The sequence below is a fragment of the Hemiscyllium ocellatum genome, unplaced genomic scaffold (genome assembly GCF_020745735.1).
Source record: "Hemiscyllium ocellatum isolate sHemOce1 unplaced genomic scaffold, sHemOce1.pat.X.cur. scaffold_3530_pat_ctg1, whole genome shotgun sequence".
In the NCBI taxonomy this organism is placed as follows: domain Eukaryota; kingdom Metazoa; phylum Chordata; class Chondrichthyes; order Orectolobiformes; family Hemiscylliidae; genus Hemiscyllium; species Hemiscyllium ocellatum.
This window is the reverse complement of record NW_026868452.1, coordinates 27,501-43,880: the sequence shown is the minus strand read 5'-3', so window position 1 is coordinate 43,880 and position 16,380 is coordinate 27,501. Positions and strand designations below refer to the sequence as shown.

The 16,380-nt window shown below is 60.2% G+C and overlaps 2 protein-coding genes across 2 annotated transcripts in view; one reads left to right on the top strand and one right to left on the bottom strand.

Annotated features, from left to right (window-relative positions):
• Window positions 1-86: 86 nt before the first annotated feature.
• Window positions 87-7,572, top strand: LOC132813237 (epsin-1-like). Its single transcript, XM_060823104.1, has 7 exons — window positions 87-159; window positions 516-608; window positions 1,673-1,928; window positions 3,965-4,096; window positions 4,344-4,448; window positions 5,932-6,144; window positions 6,774-7,572. Exons 1-7 carry the CDS (start codon window positions 118-120, stop codon window positions 6,998-7,000), a joined length of 1,068 nt encoding a protein of 355 aa, XP_060679087.1. The 5' UTR covers window positions 87-117; the 3' UTR covers window positions 7,001-7,572.
• A 4,428-nt stretch (window positions 7,573-12,000) lies between these two features.
• LOC132813238 (splicing factor U2AF 65 kDa subunit) overlaps window positions 12,001-16,380 on the bottom strand; it is a gene marked incomplete at its 5' end in the record, with an annotated part of 29,491 nt that continues 25,111 nt past the window's right edge. The window contains 3 exons of the mRNA XM_060823105.1: window positions 12,001-13,328; window positions 13,817-14,065; window positions 15,662-15,748. Of these exons, the coding sequence (XP_060679088.1) occupies window positions 13,194-13,328; window positions 13,817-14,065; window positions 15,662-15,748 (471 nt within the window). The remainder of the gene's footprint in view (window positions 13,329-13,816; window positions 14,066-15,661; window positions 15,749-16,380) is intronic.

Below are 16,380 nucleotides of genomic sequence, written 5' to 3'. Positions count from 1 at the left end.
GGGGGATGTGTGAGGAGTCTGAGATCTGAGGGAATCTGAACCGATCTCCATCCGTCCCCTCTCCCCCTCCCCCTGTCTCCCCAGCACCCACCCAGTGTCCCGGCAGAGGAGCTACAGATGCAGTTGGCGCTGTCCCTCAGCAAAGAGGAACACGACAAGGTACAGAGTCTGGGAGGGGCCTCATCCCCACCCCCACCCCCACCCTGGTCTCTCTCTGTCTCTCTCTGTCCCGCTCTCTGTCTCTCTCTCTCTCTGTCTCTCCCCCTCTCTCTCTCTCTCTCTCGGTCTCGCCCTCTCTCTCTGTCTCTCTCTCTCTCTGTCTCTCTCTGTCTCTCTCTCTCTCTCTCCCTCTGTAGATGACTGGGCTGGGCCATCCCTGGTGAACTGCGTAACGGGGTGGAGTTGGGGAGGGGGGAACCGCGGAGTTAAATCCAGCCTGGTCTTTCCTTCCCCGCTGACTTGCCCACACTCACTCTCTCCCTCCCTCCCTCTCTCTCTCCCTCCGTGCCGAGTAGGAGGAGCGGCTGAGACGTGGCGATGATCTGCGTCTCCAGATGGCCATCGAAGAGAGTCAGAGACACACTGAGGTGCAGACCGGCCAGGGTGAGGTGTGTGAGTAATCCCATCCTGCACCATTCCATCGGCCCCCTCCCTCCCCCAACATCTCCCCTCGGTCACTCGGAGCACCGTGCACCGTTCCCCGGTCTCTCCCCTCGGTCACTCGGAGCACCGTGCGCAGTTCCCGGTCTCTCCCCTCGGTCACTCGGAGCACCGTGCGCGGTTCCCCGGTCTCTCCCCTCGGTCACTCGGAGCACCGTGCGCGGTTCCCCGGTCTCTCCCCTCGGTCACTCGGAGCACCGTGCACCGTTCCCCGGTCTCTCCCCTCGGTCACTCGGAGCACCGTGCGTGTTCCCCGGTCTCTCCCCTCGGTCACTCGGAGCACCGTGCACAGTTCCCCGGTCTCTCCCCTCGGTCACTCGGAGCACCGTGCGCAGTTCCCGGTCTCTCCCCTCGGTCACTCGGAGCACCGTACGCAGTTCCCCGGTCTCTCCCCTCGGTCACTCGGAGCACCGTGCACAGTTCCCCGGTCTCTCCCCTCGGTCAGACCCCACACTCGGAGCACCGTGCACAGTTCCCCGGTCTCTCCCCTCGGTCACTCGGAGCACCGTGCGCGGTTCCCCGGTCTCCCCTCGGTCACTCGGAGCACCGTGCACAGTTCCCCGGTCTCTCCCCTCGGTCGCTCGGAGCACCGTGCGCGGTTCCCCGGTCTCTCCCCTCGGTCACTCGGAGCACCGTGCGCGGTTCCCGGTCTCTCCCCTCGGTCACTCGGAGCACCGTGCACAGTTCCCCGGTCTCTCCCCTCGGTCAGACCCCACACTCGGAGCACCGTGCGCAGTTTTGGGGAGGCTGGTTAACGCCATTAATAAGGGACGCGGCGCTGTAGGAGGGAGATGTTGAGATTGTGTGCGCGCGCGCGCAAGTATGGGATCTTGCTGTGCGCCTTTTGGTTGCCCGCCCCTCTTTCCCCTTGGTTGGGTGGGTTCGGTTTCTCGATTCACTGTGTCTGTCAAATAATTAATCTCTCTCTCTCTCTCTCTCTCTCTCTCCCCCCCCCCCCCCCCCCCCCCCCCCCCCGCCCTCCCCTCTCCCTCTCCCCTCCCTCTCTCTGCAGTCCTCCCTCATGGACCTGGCAGACGTTTTCGCCCCACAGGCAGCCCCCTCCCCCTCTGACCCCTGGGGAGCGCCGTCACACCCCCCAGCCGCCTCCCCAGCCCCTCTGCCTGACCCCTGGGGCCTTCCAACCGCCGACCCCTGGGGCGTCCCTCGTCAGGTCCCACTGCTCCCCCCGTCCTCCTCTGGCGACGCCTGGGGAGGGAGCGTCGTTCCCGGGAGACCTGTCCCCCCCTCGGATTCCTGGGACGCTTCAGGTGAGAGAGTGGTCCCTGCTTCTTTCAGTGGGGAGGGGGTTAGATAAGGGGGGGTGGAAACCAGTCGATGTAATATATTGGGGTTTATCCCGCACTGTTCTACATTGGGGGTGGATGAGGGGGAAACCAGTCGATGTAATATATTGGGGTTTATCCCACACTGTTCAATGGGGGCAGACTGTTCTCCATTGAGGGTGGATGAGGGGGGAACCAGTCGATGTAATATATTGGGGTTTATCCCACACTGTTCAATGGGGGCAGACTGTTCTCCATTGGGGGTGGATGAGGGGGAACCAGTCGATGTAATATATTGGGGTTTATCCCGCACTGTTCAATGGGGGCAGACTGTTCTCCATTGGGGGTGGATGAGGGGGGAACCAGTCGATGTAATATATTGGGGTTTATCCCGCACTGTTCAATGGGGGCAGACTGTTCTACATTGGGGGTGGATGAGGGGGGAACCAGTCGATGTAATATATTGGGGTTTATCCCACACTGTTCAATGGGGGCAGACTGTTCTCCATTGGGGGTGGATGAGGGGGGAACCGGTCGATGTAATATATTGGGGTTTATCCCACACTGTTCAATGGGGGCAGACTGTTCTCCATTGGGGGTGGATAAGGGGGAACTGGTCGATGTAATATATTGGGGTTTATCCCACACTGTTCAATGGGGGCAGACTGTTCTCCATTGGGGGTGGATGAGGGGGGAACCAGTCGATGTAATATATTGGGGTTTATCCCACACTGTTCAATGGGGGCAGACTGTTCTCCATTGGGGGTGGATGAGGGGGAACCAGTCGATGTAATATATTGGGGTTTATCCCGCACTGTTCAATGGGGGCAGACTGTTCTCCATTGGGGGTGGATGAGGGGGGAACCAGTCGATGTAATATATTGGGGTTTATCCCACACTGTTCAATGGGGGCAGACTGTTCTCCATTGGGGGTGGATAAGGGGGAACTGGTCGATGTAATATATTGGGGTTTATCCCACACTGTTCAATGGGGGCAGACTGTTCTCCATTGAGGGTGGATGAGGGGGGAACCAGTCGATGTAATATATTGGGGTTTATCCCACACTGTTCAATGGGGGCAGACTGTTCTCCATTGGGGGTGGATGAGGGGGAACCAGTCGATGTAATATATTGGGGTTTATCCCGCACTGTTCAATGGGGGCAGACTGTTCTCCATTGGGGGTGGATGAGGGGGGAACCAGTCGATGTAATATATTGGGGTTTATCCCGCACTGTTCAATGGGGGCAGACTGTTCTACATTGGGGGTGGATGAGGGGGGAACCAGTCGATGTAATATATTGGGGTTTATCCCACACTGTTCAATGGGGGCAGACTGTTCTCCATTGGGGGTGGATGAGGGGGGAACCAGTCGATGTAATATATTGGGGTTTATCCCACACTGTTCAATGGGGGCAGACTGTTCTCCATTGGGGGTGGATAAGGGGGAACTGGTCGATGTAATATATTGGGGTTTATCCCACACTGTTCAATGGGGGCAGACTGTTCTCCATTGGGGGTGGATGAGGGGGAACCAGTCGATGTAATATATTGGGGTTTATCCCGCACTGTTCAATGGGGGCAGACTGTTCTCCATTGGGGGTGGATGAGGGGGAACCAGTCGATGTAATATATTGGGGTTTATCCCACAGTGTTCTCCATTGGGGGTGGATGAGGGGGGAACCAGTCGATGTAATATATTGGGGTTTATCCCACACTGTTCAATGGGGGCAGACTGTTCTCCATTGGGGGTGGATAAGGGGAAAGCAGTCAATGTAATATATTGGGGTTTATCCTACACTGTTTAATGGGGGCAGGTGGTGGGGGTGATGGTGAGAGATTGGGGGAGGGAGGAGCAGTGGGATCTGGGAGACCGAGCATTAGGTTGTCGGAGATAGCCATGGGTTGGGGGGTGGGTTGAGGAAGCGGTGTTTGGGGGAATGGGGTCGAGAACCTGAAACTAGTAACGTGGGGCAAATGACACAGACTCTTACCCTGTTTGTTCCCTCCACTCCCCCCCCAGGTACCCAGCCGACTCTGCCAGTTCCAGCTGAGAGCTGGGCCCCTCTGCCCGCCCCCGCGTCTCAGCCCCCTCCCTCGCTGGACCCCTGGGCACCGCTGGCAGCGCCCAAGAGCGAGACGCTGCCCCCTACAGGTACAGAGATAGAGAAGGGGTGGGTGGGAGGGGAGCAGTGACTGAGGGAACGGCCGAAGTGCCACAGGGAAGGAGGTGTGGACCATCTGCCAGTGGGCAGGAGGGCGGGAAACGGCTAAAGGGGCTAGCAGGAGGCGAGACGGGCCGATGGGTCTCCACCCATTCCAGCTGTAACAAGGGGGCTGACGGTGCTCGTGTTTTTCTCTCTCCCCTCTATCCCTCTCTCTCTCCCTCCCCTCCCCCTCAGCCGGCCTCCCGAGCTATGAGACGTTGGATGCTAAAGCAGATGAAGATGAATTTGCTGAATTTGATGCGCTCCGGGCTCCTCCCATCGCCCAGGACACCAGTGCAGGTGCGTGACTGCTTGTCCCATTCACCCCCCTTCACCCCCCCAGCTCCGTCGGTGCTCCGAGTGTGGGGTCTGACCGAGGGGAGAGACCGGGGAACTGTGCACGGTGCTCCGAGTGACCGAGGGGAGAGACCGGGGGAACTGTGCACGGTGCTCCGAGGGGAGAGACCGGGGAACTGCGCACGGTGCTCCGAGTGACCGAGGGGAGAGACCGGGAACTGTGCACGGTGCTCCGAGTGTGGGTCTGACCGAGGGGAGACCGGGGAACTGTGCACGGTGCTCCGAGTGACCGAGGGGAGAGACCGGGGAACTGTGCACGGTGCTCCGAGTGTGGGTCTGACCGAGGGGAGACCGGGGAACTGTGCACGGTGCTCCGAGTGACCAAGGGGAGACTGGGGACTGTGCACGGTGCTCCGAGTGACCGAGGGGAGAGACCGGGGAACTGCGCACGGTGCTCCGAGTGACCGAGGGGAGACCGGGGGAACTGTGCACGGTGCTCCGAGGGGAGAGACCGGGGAACTGTGCACGCTGCTCCGAGTGACCGAGGGGAGAGACCGGGAACTGTGCACGGTGCTCCGAGTGTGGGTCTGACTGAGGGGAGACTGGGAACTGTGCACGGTGCTCCGAGTGACCGAGGGGAGAGACCGGGGGAACTGTGCACGGTGCTCCGAGGGGAGAGACCGGGGAACTGCGCACGGTGCTCCGAGTGACCGAGGGGAGAGACCGGGGAACTGTGCACGGTGCTCCGAGTGTGGGTCTGACTGAGGGGAGACTGGGAACTGTGCACGGTGCTCCGAGTGACCGAGGGGAGAGACCGGGGGAACTGCGCACGGTGCTCCGAGTGACCGAGGGGAGAGACCGGGGAACTGTGCACGGTGCTCCGAGTGTGGGTCTGACCGAGGGGAGACCGGGGAACTGTGCACGGTGCTCCGAGTGACCAAGGGGAGACTGGGGACTGTGCACGGTGCTCCGAGTGACCGAGGGGAGAGACCGGGGAACTGCGCACGGTGCTCCGAGTGACCGAGGGGAGACCGGGGAACGGTGGTCCGAGGGGAGACCGGGGAACTGTGCACGCTGCTCCGAGTGACCGAGGGGAGAGACCGGGGAACTGTGCACGGTGCTCCGAGTGTGGGTCTGACTGAGGGGAGACTGGGAACTGTGCACGGCGCTCCGAGTGACCGAGGGGAGAGACCGGGGAACTGTGCACGGTGCTCCGAGTGTGGGTCTGACCGAGGGGAGACCGGGGAACTGTGCACGGTGCTCCGAGTGTGGGTCTGACCGAGGGGAGACCGGGGAACTGTGCACGGTGCTCCGAGTGACCGAGGGGAGAGACCGGGGAACTGTGCACGGTGCTCCGAGTGTGGGTCTGACTGAGGGGAGACCAGGGAACTGTGCACGGTCCTCCGAGTGACCGAGGGGAGACTGGGGACTGCACGGTGCTCCGAGTGACTGTATGCTGACTGAGGCTGCCATCTTTTCCCTGTAGTTGAGCCGAATCTGTTAGCCGGAGAGGTTCCAGCCTTGCGGGTGGAGGGCGGTAATGCCCCAGACCTGTTTGACATCTCACCCGCAGTGCAGACCCCTGTGCCCGCTGCCCGAAAGACGCCCGAGTCGTTCCTGGGCCCCAACGCTGCACTGGTCGACCTGGACGCGCTGGTGTCTAACAACGTGAAGAGCTGCAACCCGTTCCTGGCCACAGGTTAGGCACCACCCCCCACCCCCCGCTCCTCCCGCGGGACACCCTCCTCCGTTTCACACTCACTCTCTCTCTCTCTGTCTCTGTCCCTCTCTCTCTCTGCCTCCCTCTCTCTCTCTCTGTCACTGTGGGATGGAGGGGGGGGTGGGTGGTGGTGGGAATCCATCCTAGTTCCTGGACGCGGAGCGAGTCTAACCTTCTCTCTCTCTCTCTCTGCCTACCCCTCTCTCTCTCTCTCTGTCACTGTGGGATTGGGGATTGGAGGGTGGAGGTGGGAATCCTTCCTGGTTCCTGGATGCGGAGCGAGTCTAACCTCTCTCTCTCTCTCTCTCTCTCTGCCTCCCTCTCTCTGCCTCTCCCCCTCTCTCTCTCTCTGTCACTGTGGGATGGAGGGTGGGGTGGGTGGTGGTGGGAATCCATCCTAGTTCCTGGACGCGGAGCGAGTCTAACCTTCTCTCTCTCTCTCTCTCTCTCTGCCTACCCCTCTCCCTCTCTCTGCCTACCCCTCTCTCTCCTCCCCCTCCCTCTCTCTCTGTCACTGTGGGATCGGGGATTGGAGGGTGGAGGTGGGAATCCTTCCTGGATGCGGAGCGAGTCTAACCTTCTCTCTCTCTCTCTCTCCCCCCTCCCAGGTGGCACCACCCCTTCCTCAGGGAGTAACCCCTTCGGCCCCTCCTCCCAGAGTCTCTCCCTCAACCAGCTGCGCGCCAGCCCTGTCCTGTGCCCCTCCTCGGGCACCGCCACCCCTCCCCCCCTCCTCCTCCTCCCGGTGCCCGCTCCCCACCCGCTTGTGTCTCACACCCCGACCACCACCACCTCGACCAGCAGCCCCAGTACCACCAACCCCTTCCTGCTATAACCTGGGGTGGGAGGGGGGTGGGTGAGGGTTACAGATGGCCGTCTTCCCCCCTCCCTCTCCACCTGGTGTTTTCCCCCCCCCTTCCCCACCCCCCCTCTCTGCCTCTCGTTTTTTTTTCCCCCCCCAGACCCTGGGACGTTAGAGAACGTGGGATTTACCGCCCCCCACCTCTCACTCCCCGAACCACCCCCCTCCCACACATCACGGTGCCTTGTTCATTCGCTCCCCCACCCCTGGTGAAAAGGGACCTCCCTCCCTCCCTCCCCTCCCTCAGAATTCGCCGTCGCAAGATCCCTGTCCCACAGGAGGGACCCAAGGCAGTTACCCATGTTGTTTTTGGGTCTGTGATGTGTCTGTCTCTCTCTCTGTCTGTGGGTTTGGGAGGGACCAAGAATGAATGTACATTTTTAAGATAATTTATTTTACTCGCGTGTATCTGTCTGCGTATGTACATAACCGATACCTTTGAGAAAAATATATATATCTATATATATATATATATATAATATGTATAAAAAAAAGGAAGGGGCTATCTTTTGCTAAACTCTTAAGCTTTTCAGGGGAGCGTGACGGGGGTGGGAGATGGGGATCGGGGTTTGCGGGGGGGGCTGGGCGAGGATTTAAATCGAGCGCGGGGGAGGAGTGGGGACCCGATCCCCCTCGATGTGGATACTCAGTGTCTGAATAAACGTCGGTGATGAAAACTCGAGGGGAGATGGTGTGCAGATCCGTAATGACTTACTCAGTCTCTCTCACTGTGTGTGTGTGTGTGTCTGTCTCTCTCACTGTGTGGGGGGCAGGGTCTGTCTGTGTGTGCAGGGGTGGGTGCGCCGCTGTCTCTCGCTCACGGGGAGTCACGTCTGTGAGAGCACCTCGGGGAACCCCACCTTCCATTCCCGCTCTCCGGTGACCTTTGGAGAGGGGCGCAGACAGAGGGCGTTCCCTCTGAGGCGGGGGAAGGGTGTAAACTGGTGTCCCGGGCCACTAGATGTCCCACGGGTTCCTCTGACTCCCCTCGGTGGTCGGGGAAGCGATGCTCTCTCAGCCTGAGGTCAAACGCGGAGCTGGATGGTAGGGGGGGTGTCCCCGCGGCATCAGGGCAGCGTTGAGAGAGAATCTAACCATCGCCCTCCCCTTGACGTTCAATGGTGTTACCGTCACTGAATCCCCCCTCCCTCCCCCCACTATCAACATCCTGGGGGTTCCCATTGAGAGAGAATCTAACCATCGCCCCCTTGACGTTCAATGGTGTTACTGTCACTGAATCCCCGGTCTCTGCCCCAAAATGGCGTTGGGGATGTACTCCCCACCCCAGTGGGATCCCCCTTGGCTGCCTCTCGGGATATTGAACATTTTGGTAATATTCCCTTGGATCCTGATTGGCCAATTCACCACGACCACAGCAGCCCCTAGAGTGTAGAGGCAGCCCACTGCGTCCACCCTGACCGTCCGCAGAGTATCCAGCACCATCTCTATAACTGTGCATTTCCCCACGGTCAATCCCCCCACCCTAACCCGCACATCCCTGGGCACGATGGGTAATTTAGCACGGCCAATCCCCCACCCTAACCCACACATCCCTGGGCACTATGGGTAATTTAGCACGGCCAATCCCCCACCCTCACCCGCACATCCCTGGGCACTGTGGGTAATTTAGCACGGTCAATCCCCCACCCTAACCCGCACATCCCTGGGCACTATGGGTAATTTAGCACGGTCAATCCCCCACCCTAACCCACACATCCCTGGGCACTATGGGTAATTTAGCACGGTCAATCCCCCACCCTAACCTGTACATCCCTGGGCACTATGGGTAATTTAGCACGGTCAATCCCCCACCCTAACCCACACATCCCTGGGCACTATGGGTAATTTAGCACAGCCAATCCCCCACCCGAACCTGCACATCTTCAATATTCTCACCTTCAATATCTCTCAGCGACCCCCCCCCGGCCCACACTCCCGATGACGGGATTACGCCCGAAACGTTGACTCTCCTGCTCCCTCAGACGCTGCCTGGTCTGGTGAGCTTTTCCAGCACCACTCTCTCTCGCCTCTGATCTCCCAGTGTGTACAGACCCCCCGCCCCCGCGTTCCCCTGGACCCAGGGACAGTGAGAAACGCGTCGTGTCATCGTACAACACTGAGGGGCAACTGTTACCCCATAGAGGGTGGGGAGAAACGAGGAAGGGGGTTAGAGGGATGGGACAGGAGGGGTTGGGACAGGAGGGTGAGGGGTGTAGGGTCTCTCTCTCTGTGCCCCGGAGGGTTACGTACATGGAGGGGTTACTCCCTCCCTCCCCCCGCGATGTGATGTGATTCAGAAGGTGCTGACTGGAGTTGAACTCCGTTCCCTCCCTCACCCCTCGCTGGGGTATAAACGGCTGGGGGTGGGTACCCCCACCCTACTGCTGCTCGTCCCCCTGCTCCCTCCGACACCAGCGTTCCCTCTTCGGTTATCCGGTCTCCGGGCCAGCTGTCTCCCTCCCACCTCCGCAGGTGGAAGCTCAGGGAGCGGCCGAGAGAGTTCGGCGTGGGGATGGGGAGTGGGAGGGTGGTGTCCCCCTGTACCTGCAGCCAGAGGGTCTGGGCCAAGTATTTGGAGAGTTTGCTGGGAGTTCCTGGGGAGGAAACCCCAGAGACTGGCTGCATTTGTTCACCAACCTCTCCAACTCCCCGATCGCCTTCAGTCACTTCCAATAGGTGCTCCCTCCCTCACTATCGCCTCCCCTTGACGGTCAATGGTGTTACCGTCACTGAATCCCCCCTCCCTCCCCCCACTATCAACATCCTGGGGGTTCCCATTGAGAGAGAATCTAACCATCGCCCCCTTGACGTTCAATGGTGTTACTGTCACTGAATCCCCGGTCTCTGCCCCAAAATGGCGTTGGGGATGTACTCTCCACCCCAGTGGGATCCCCCCTTGGCTGCCTTTCGGGATATTGAACATTTTGGTAATATTCCCTTGGATCCTGATTGGCCAATTCACCACGACCACAGCAGCCCCTAGAGTGTAGAGGCAGCCCACTGCGTCCACCCTGACCGTCCGCAGAGTATCCAGCACCATCTCTATAACTGTGCATTTCCCCACGGCCAATCCCCCCACCCTAACCCGCACGTCCCTGGGCACTATGGGTAAATTAGCACGGTCTATCCCCCACCCTCACCCGCACATCCCTGGGCACTGTGGGTAAATTAGCACGGTCTATCCCCCACCCCCACCCGCACATCCCTGGGCACTGTGGGTAATTTAGCACGGTCAATCCCCCACCCTCACCCGCACATCCCTGGGCACTGTGGGTAATTTAGCACGGTCAATCCCCCACCCTCACCCGCACATCCCTGGGCACTGTGGGTAATTTAGCACGGCCAATCCCCCACCCTAACCCGCACATCCCTGGGCACTATGGGTAATTTAGCACGGCCAATCCCCCCACCCTAACCCGCACATCCCTGGGCACTATGGGTAATTTAGCACGGCCAATCCCCACCCTAACCCACACATCCCTGGGCACTATGGGTAATTTAGCACGGCCAATCCCCCACCCTAACCCACACATCCCTGGGCACTATGGGTAATTTAGCACGGCCAATCCCCCACCCTAACCTGCACATCTTCAATATTCTCACCTTCAATATCTCTCAGCGACCCCCCCCCTGCCCCACACTCCCGATGACGGGATTACGCCCGAAACGTTGACTCTCCTGCTCCCTCAGACGCTGCCTGGTCTGGTGAGCTTTTCCAGCACCACTCTCTCTCGCCTCTGATCTCCCAGTGTGTACAGACCCCCCCCCCCCCCGCGTTCCCCTGGACCCAGGGACAGTGAGAAACGCGTCGTGTCATCGTACAACACTGAGGGGCAACTGTTACCCCATAGAGGGTGGGGAGAAACGAGGAAGGGGGTTAGAGGGATGGGACAGGAGGGGTTGGAACAGGAGGGTGAGGGGTGTAGGGTCTCTCTCTCTGTGCCCCGGAGGGTTACGTACATGGAGGGGTTACTCCCTCCCTCCCCCCGCGATGTGATGTGATTCAGAAGGTGCTGAGTGGAGTTGAACTCCGTTCCCTCCCTCACCCCTCGCTGGGGTATAAACGGCTGGGGGTGAGTACCCCCACCCTACTGCTGCTCGTCCCCCTGCTCCCTCCGACACCAGCGTTCCCTCTTCGGTTATCCGGTCGCCGGGCCAGCTGTCTCCCTCCCACCTCCGCAGGTGGAAGCTCAGGGGACGGGGAGTGGGAGGGTGGTGTCCCCCTGTACCTGCAGCCAGAGGGTCTGGGCCAAGTATTTGGAGAGTTTGCTGGGAGTTCCTGGGGAGGAATCCCCGGAGACTGGCTGCATTTGTTCACCAACCTCTCCAACTCCCCGATCGCCTTCAGTCACTTCCAATAGGTGCTCCCTCCCTCACTATCGCCTCCCCTTGACGTTCAATGGTGTTACCGTCACTGAATCCCCCCTCCCTCCCCCCCACTATCACCATCCTGGGGGTTCCCATTGAGAGAGAATCTAACCATCGCCCCCTTGACGTTCAATGGTGTTACCGTCACTGAATCCCCCCTCCCTCCCCCCACTATCAACATCCTGGGGAGCCCCATCTCCATCCAGCAGCTGCAGGAGCTGGGAATCCTGCAGCGAGCGACTCCCTCTACCTCACCATCACCACGTCAGGGAGGGCGAGGGGAATACTTGCCCCACACGTCCCGGAGGGACGGAGGCTCTGATCGGATCCGAGAATCTCCACATTGTCCCGGGGGGCAAACGGAGCAGCCCCACACCCCCTCAGGTGTGAACGCAGCAGCGTCTGCCCTGTCCCGAGGGGGCGGGTGGGAAATTCTAACAGCCTCTGTACATTCCCCTCCCCAAATCCACCCGGGGGAGGGGAGGCACTAGAGCCGTGCGCTGACTCACTCCGGGACAGAGAGAGTGTGGGAGGGAGAGGGAGAGAGAAAGAGACAGCAAGAGCAGGAGAGAGTGCGAGAGACATCCAGGAACGCCGGACACTCGTGGCTTCTTTGTGTTTTATTATGAATTCGTAAAAACAGAGAGGATTCCCACTCCCCGTCCCAAACCCACCTCCAACCGATCCCCCCATCGTTTCCACCGCCCCGCCCCACCGGAACGTGGATTCCATTCCTGCTTTTCCCGAAACACGGGGGGGGGGGGGGGGGGGGGAGGAGCAGCAAGCTGTGTCCCACTGGTGAGGAAGGGAACGGGGGCGCAGGCGAAAGAGGGAGTGAATCCGACATCATCCCCCCCCCCCCCCCACCCCACGAGTGATGTACAGAGAGTATGGAGAGAGAGAGAGAGAGAGAGAACGGGAAAGGGTAACAGAGGGAGGAAGAGAGTAATGCGTGAGAGAGAGAGAGAGAGAACGGGAAAGGGTAACAGAGGGAGAAGAGAGAGAGACAGTGTATGAGAGAGAGAGAGAGAGGGGAGAACGGGAAAGGGTAACGGAGGGAGGGAGAGAGAGAGACAGACAGGGAGAACAGGGAAGGGTAACGGAGGGAGGGAGAGGGGGAGAGAGAGGGAGAACGGGGAAGGGTAACGGAGGGAGGGAGAGAGAGAGACAGACAGGGAGAACAGGGAAGGGTAACGGAGGGAGGGAGAGGGGGAGAGAGAGGGAGAACGGGGAAGGGTAACGGAGGGAGAGGGGGAGAGAGAGGGGAGAACGGGGAAGGGTAACGGAGGGAGGGGGGGAGAGAGAGGGTGTCTGGGAAGGGGTAATGGGTCAGGGCGGGGTGGAGAGAGAGAGGGTAACGGAGGCGGTGGGGGGAGGAGAGAGAGAGAGAACAGGAAAGGGTAACGGAGGAAGAGAGAGAGAGAACGGGAAAGGGTAACGGAGGAAGAGAGAGAGAGAGAGAATGAGAATCAGGTGACTGAGGGACCGAGAAGTGAAAGCTGTAAATTCCACATCCCTTTGCCTCCTCTCCACCCCTCTCTGCCAACAGAACACCAGTCAGCAAACCCTGCGCAGGGCCGGGGGGGACGGGGACGGTGGGGAATGCAAAATTAAAAACCGTACATATCTGATTCCATCCGGGGGGGAGGGGGAGGGGGAACAAAACAAATATCGATAAACGGTACACACATTCGCTTTTAAAAAAAACCAGAAACGAAACGAGAGAGAGAGAGGGGGTGGGGGAGGGAGGGACGGTGGTTCAGGGTTCCCGGTGCAGACTGGCCTGGCTGTCTGCTCTCTACCAGAAGTCGCGGCGATGGTAACAATCAGGCTCACAGTATTTGGTGACCACCACCCTGTTGGCAAACTTGCGACCGGCCAGACCCTGCATCGCCTTCTGACAGTCCAGGATAGAGACAAACTCCACAAAGATCTGACAGAGAGAGAGAGAGAGAGATTGGGGTGAGTTCAAACACACCAGCACGGTCAGGAGGAACGGGGAGAGGGGGTGAGGGGTGTAGGAGGGTGAGGGAGATAGGGAGGGAGGGATTGGAACAGGAGGGTGAGGGAGGGATTGGAACAGGAGGGTGAGGAGTGTAGGAGGGTGAGGGAGATAGGGAGGGATTGGAACAGGAGGGTGAGGGAGATAGGGAGGGAGGGATTGGAACAGGAGAGTGAGGAGTGTAGGAGGGTGAGGGAGATAGGGAGGGAGGGATCGGAACAGGAGGGTGAGGGGTGTAGGAGGGTGAGGGAGATAGGGAGGGAGGGATTGGAACAGGAGGGTGAGGAGTGTAGGAGGGCGAGGGAGATAGGGAGGGAGGGATTGGAACAGGAGGGTGAGGGAGAGAGGGAGGGGTCGGAACAGGAGGGTGAGGAGTGTAGGAGGGTGAGGGAGGGAGGGGAGAGGGAAGGTGGCCCCACCTTGCCACAGCCAGGCACCTCCAGCCCGTCGATGGGCCGCGGGATCTCGATGGACTTGACCAGGCCGTACTTGCTGCACTCCTCGCGCACGTCCTCCACAATCTCCTCGTACTCCTCGTCGTCCACCAGCTCGTCCGGGGTGATCATGTTCATCAGGCACAGGATCTCCGTCGGCATACCCGCCATCTGTACCTGGGTGGATACCAGCCCGGGTACCTGCAGGGTCACTGGCGTCTGGTTTATCGTGTTCTTGGGGGGAGGGCGGGAGGGAGGAGAGGGGAGGTCAGAGTCTGCGCACCTCGTGTTCCCACCTCCCAACGCTTCCCCCACATCCCCCCCCCGGTCTAACGGCCTGTTCCCACCCAGCGGGCGCACTCTCGCATCTTCACAGGAGGATGCTGGGAAAGGCGGAAAGGGGCCGGCAAACATTTACCAAGATGGCGGAGGGTCTGCGCTACGGGGAGAGGCCGGGCTGGGCGGGGGAAGATGGGGGTCGAGTGCTGGCGAGGGGGACAGGACTGGGTCAGGATATCTGGGCTAGCACGGACGGCTGGGGCCGAAGGGTCCGCTTCCCTGCTGCACGTCTCTCGGGCCACGACTCGCCCCTCCCAGGACAGAGATGTCTCCCCTTGCTCCTCCACTCGCTCCTCCCAATCTCGGTCGAGGGAACTTGATTTGAGGACCCCCCCCTCAGAGGTAGCTGAAGTGCAAGTCAAGTCGAGGGATCGGAACTAACACGGCCGCATTCCCGAAGCAGCCCCAGCCCATTCGTAAAAGTAACGTTCACGGCACACAATGACTAGCGTTACCGTCACTGAATCCCCCCTCCCTCCCCCCCACTATCAACATCCTGGGGGTCCCCATTGAGAGAGAATCTAACCATCGCCCCCTTGACGTTCAATGGTGTTACCGTCACTGAATCCCCCCTCCCTCCCCCCCACTATCACCATCCTGGGGGTCCCCATTGAGAGAGAATCTAACCATCGCCCCCTTGACGGTCAATGGTGTTACCGTCACTGAATCCCCCCTCCCTCCCCCCACTATCAACATCCTGGGGGTCCCATTGAGAGAGAATCTAACCATCGCCCCCCTTGACGGTCAATGGTGTTACCGTCACTGAATCCCCCCTCCCTCCCCCCCACTATCAACATCCTGGGGGTTCCCATTGAGCAGGAACTGAGCCCCATCTCCATCCAGCGGGAACAGGAGCAGCTCAGAGGCCGGGAATCCCGCAGCGAGTGACTCCCTCAACCTCGCCATCGACAATGTACGGGTCATGGAGGGCGAGGGGAATACTCCGATCGCGCCCACCCCCCCAGACAGCGGTGATGTATTCAACGCTCGGGCTCCCTCACTCACTCGGGCTCCCTCACTCACTCGCTCAACGCTCGGGCTCACTCACTCGCTCGGGCTCGCTCGCTCAACGCTCGGACTCCCTCAATCACTCGCTCGCTCAACGCTCGGGCTCCCTCACTCACTCAACGCTTGGGCTCGCTCGCTCAACGCTCGGGCTCCCTCAATCACTCGGGCTCCCTCGCTCAACGCTCGGGCTGCCTCAATCACTCGCTCGCTCAACCCTCGGACTCCCTCACTCACTCGCTCAACGCCTGGACTCCCTCACTCACTCGCTCGCTCAACGCTCGGGCTCCCTCACTCACTCGCTCAACGCTCGGGCTCACTCGCTCAACGCTCGGGCTCCCTCACTCACTCGCTCAACCCCTCGCTCAACACTCTGACTCCCTCAATCACTCTCTGGCTCATTCAGCGCTCGGATGCGACCGTTCTGTCCTCCCGCCTCCCCCACCCTTCCCCCGCAGCCCCTCTGTGGGTCCCCTCACGACCTACCGGAGTAGCGTTCTTTGCTCCTACACTGGCCCTCTGCACAATCAGCTTCTTATCGCCGAGTTGCATCCCATTCAGTCCTGCGATGGCCTGAAACAGAAGAGGGGTAACGACGGGAGGGAGGGAGGGAGGGAGGGGAGAAAGAGGCCGGGTTGGGGTCAGGAGGGGCAGGAGGGAGAGGCAGGGCGAGTTAGGAAGGGAAGGGGGAAAGGAGGGGAGGGGGGAAGGGAGGGGGTGTGGTCAAAGAAGGACAACGACTTAATTCTCGCAGGTGGTGTAGCGCGGAGGTTAGCTAGGGAGGAGGAGAGTTGCTGCCATTTGTTCGATGGTCTCTGAAACCAATGGGGGGAAGAAGAACAGAGAAAAATTCATCATCGGATCGATGTAAACACACCAGAACATTCACCGAGGGGTGGGACGCGGCGGCGAGGGAGGGGGAGGGGAAAGAGGAGCCCACTGCCTCATCACCGGGAGGAGGAGGAGGAGGGGGAGGGGAGAATCCACCTGCCCTCCCCCGCACCCCCCCGTCAATTGTCTTCATCGACCGCTCACACCCTCCATCGTCCAGACCCACCCTCGGGTTAACGGCCCGGGCAGACTCGCTCAAGTCCAGGGGGGTATATCCACCTCCCTCCGACAGTGCGGCCCTCCCTCAGTACTGGGCACTGGGAGGGAGGGAGGGAGTGTGGGCCTGGATTATGGAGCTCAAGGCCTAGAGTATA

Excerpts from the sequence above, each read along its gene's own strand:
- LOC132813237 (XM_060823104.1), top strand. The coding sequence starts at position 118 with ATGCAGTTGGCGCTGTCCCTCAGCAAAGAGGAACACGACAAG. Across the intron at positions 160-515 it reads GCAAAGAGGAACACGACAAG|GAGGAGCGGCTGAGACGTGG; the intron begins GTACAGAGTCTG and ends CGTGCCGAGTAG. Across the intron at positions 4,097-4,343 it reads CGAGACGCTGCCCCCTACAG|CCGGCCTCCCGAGCTATGAG; the intron begins GTACAGAGATAG and ends CCTCCCCCTCAG.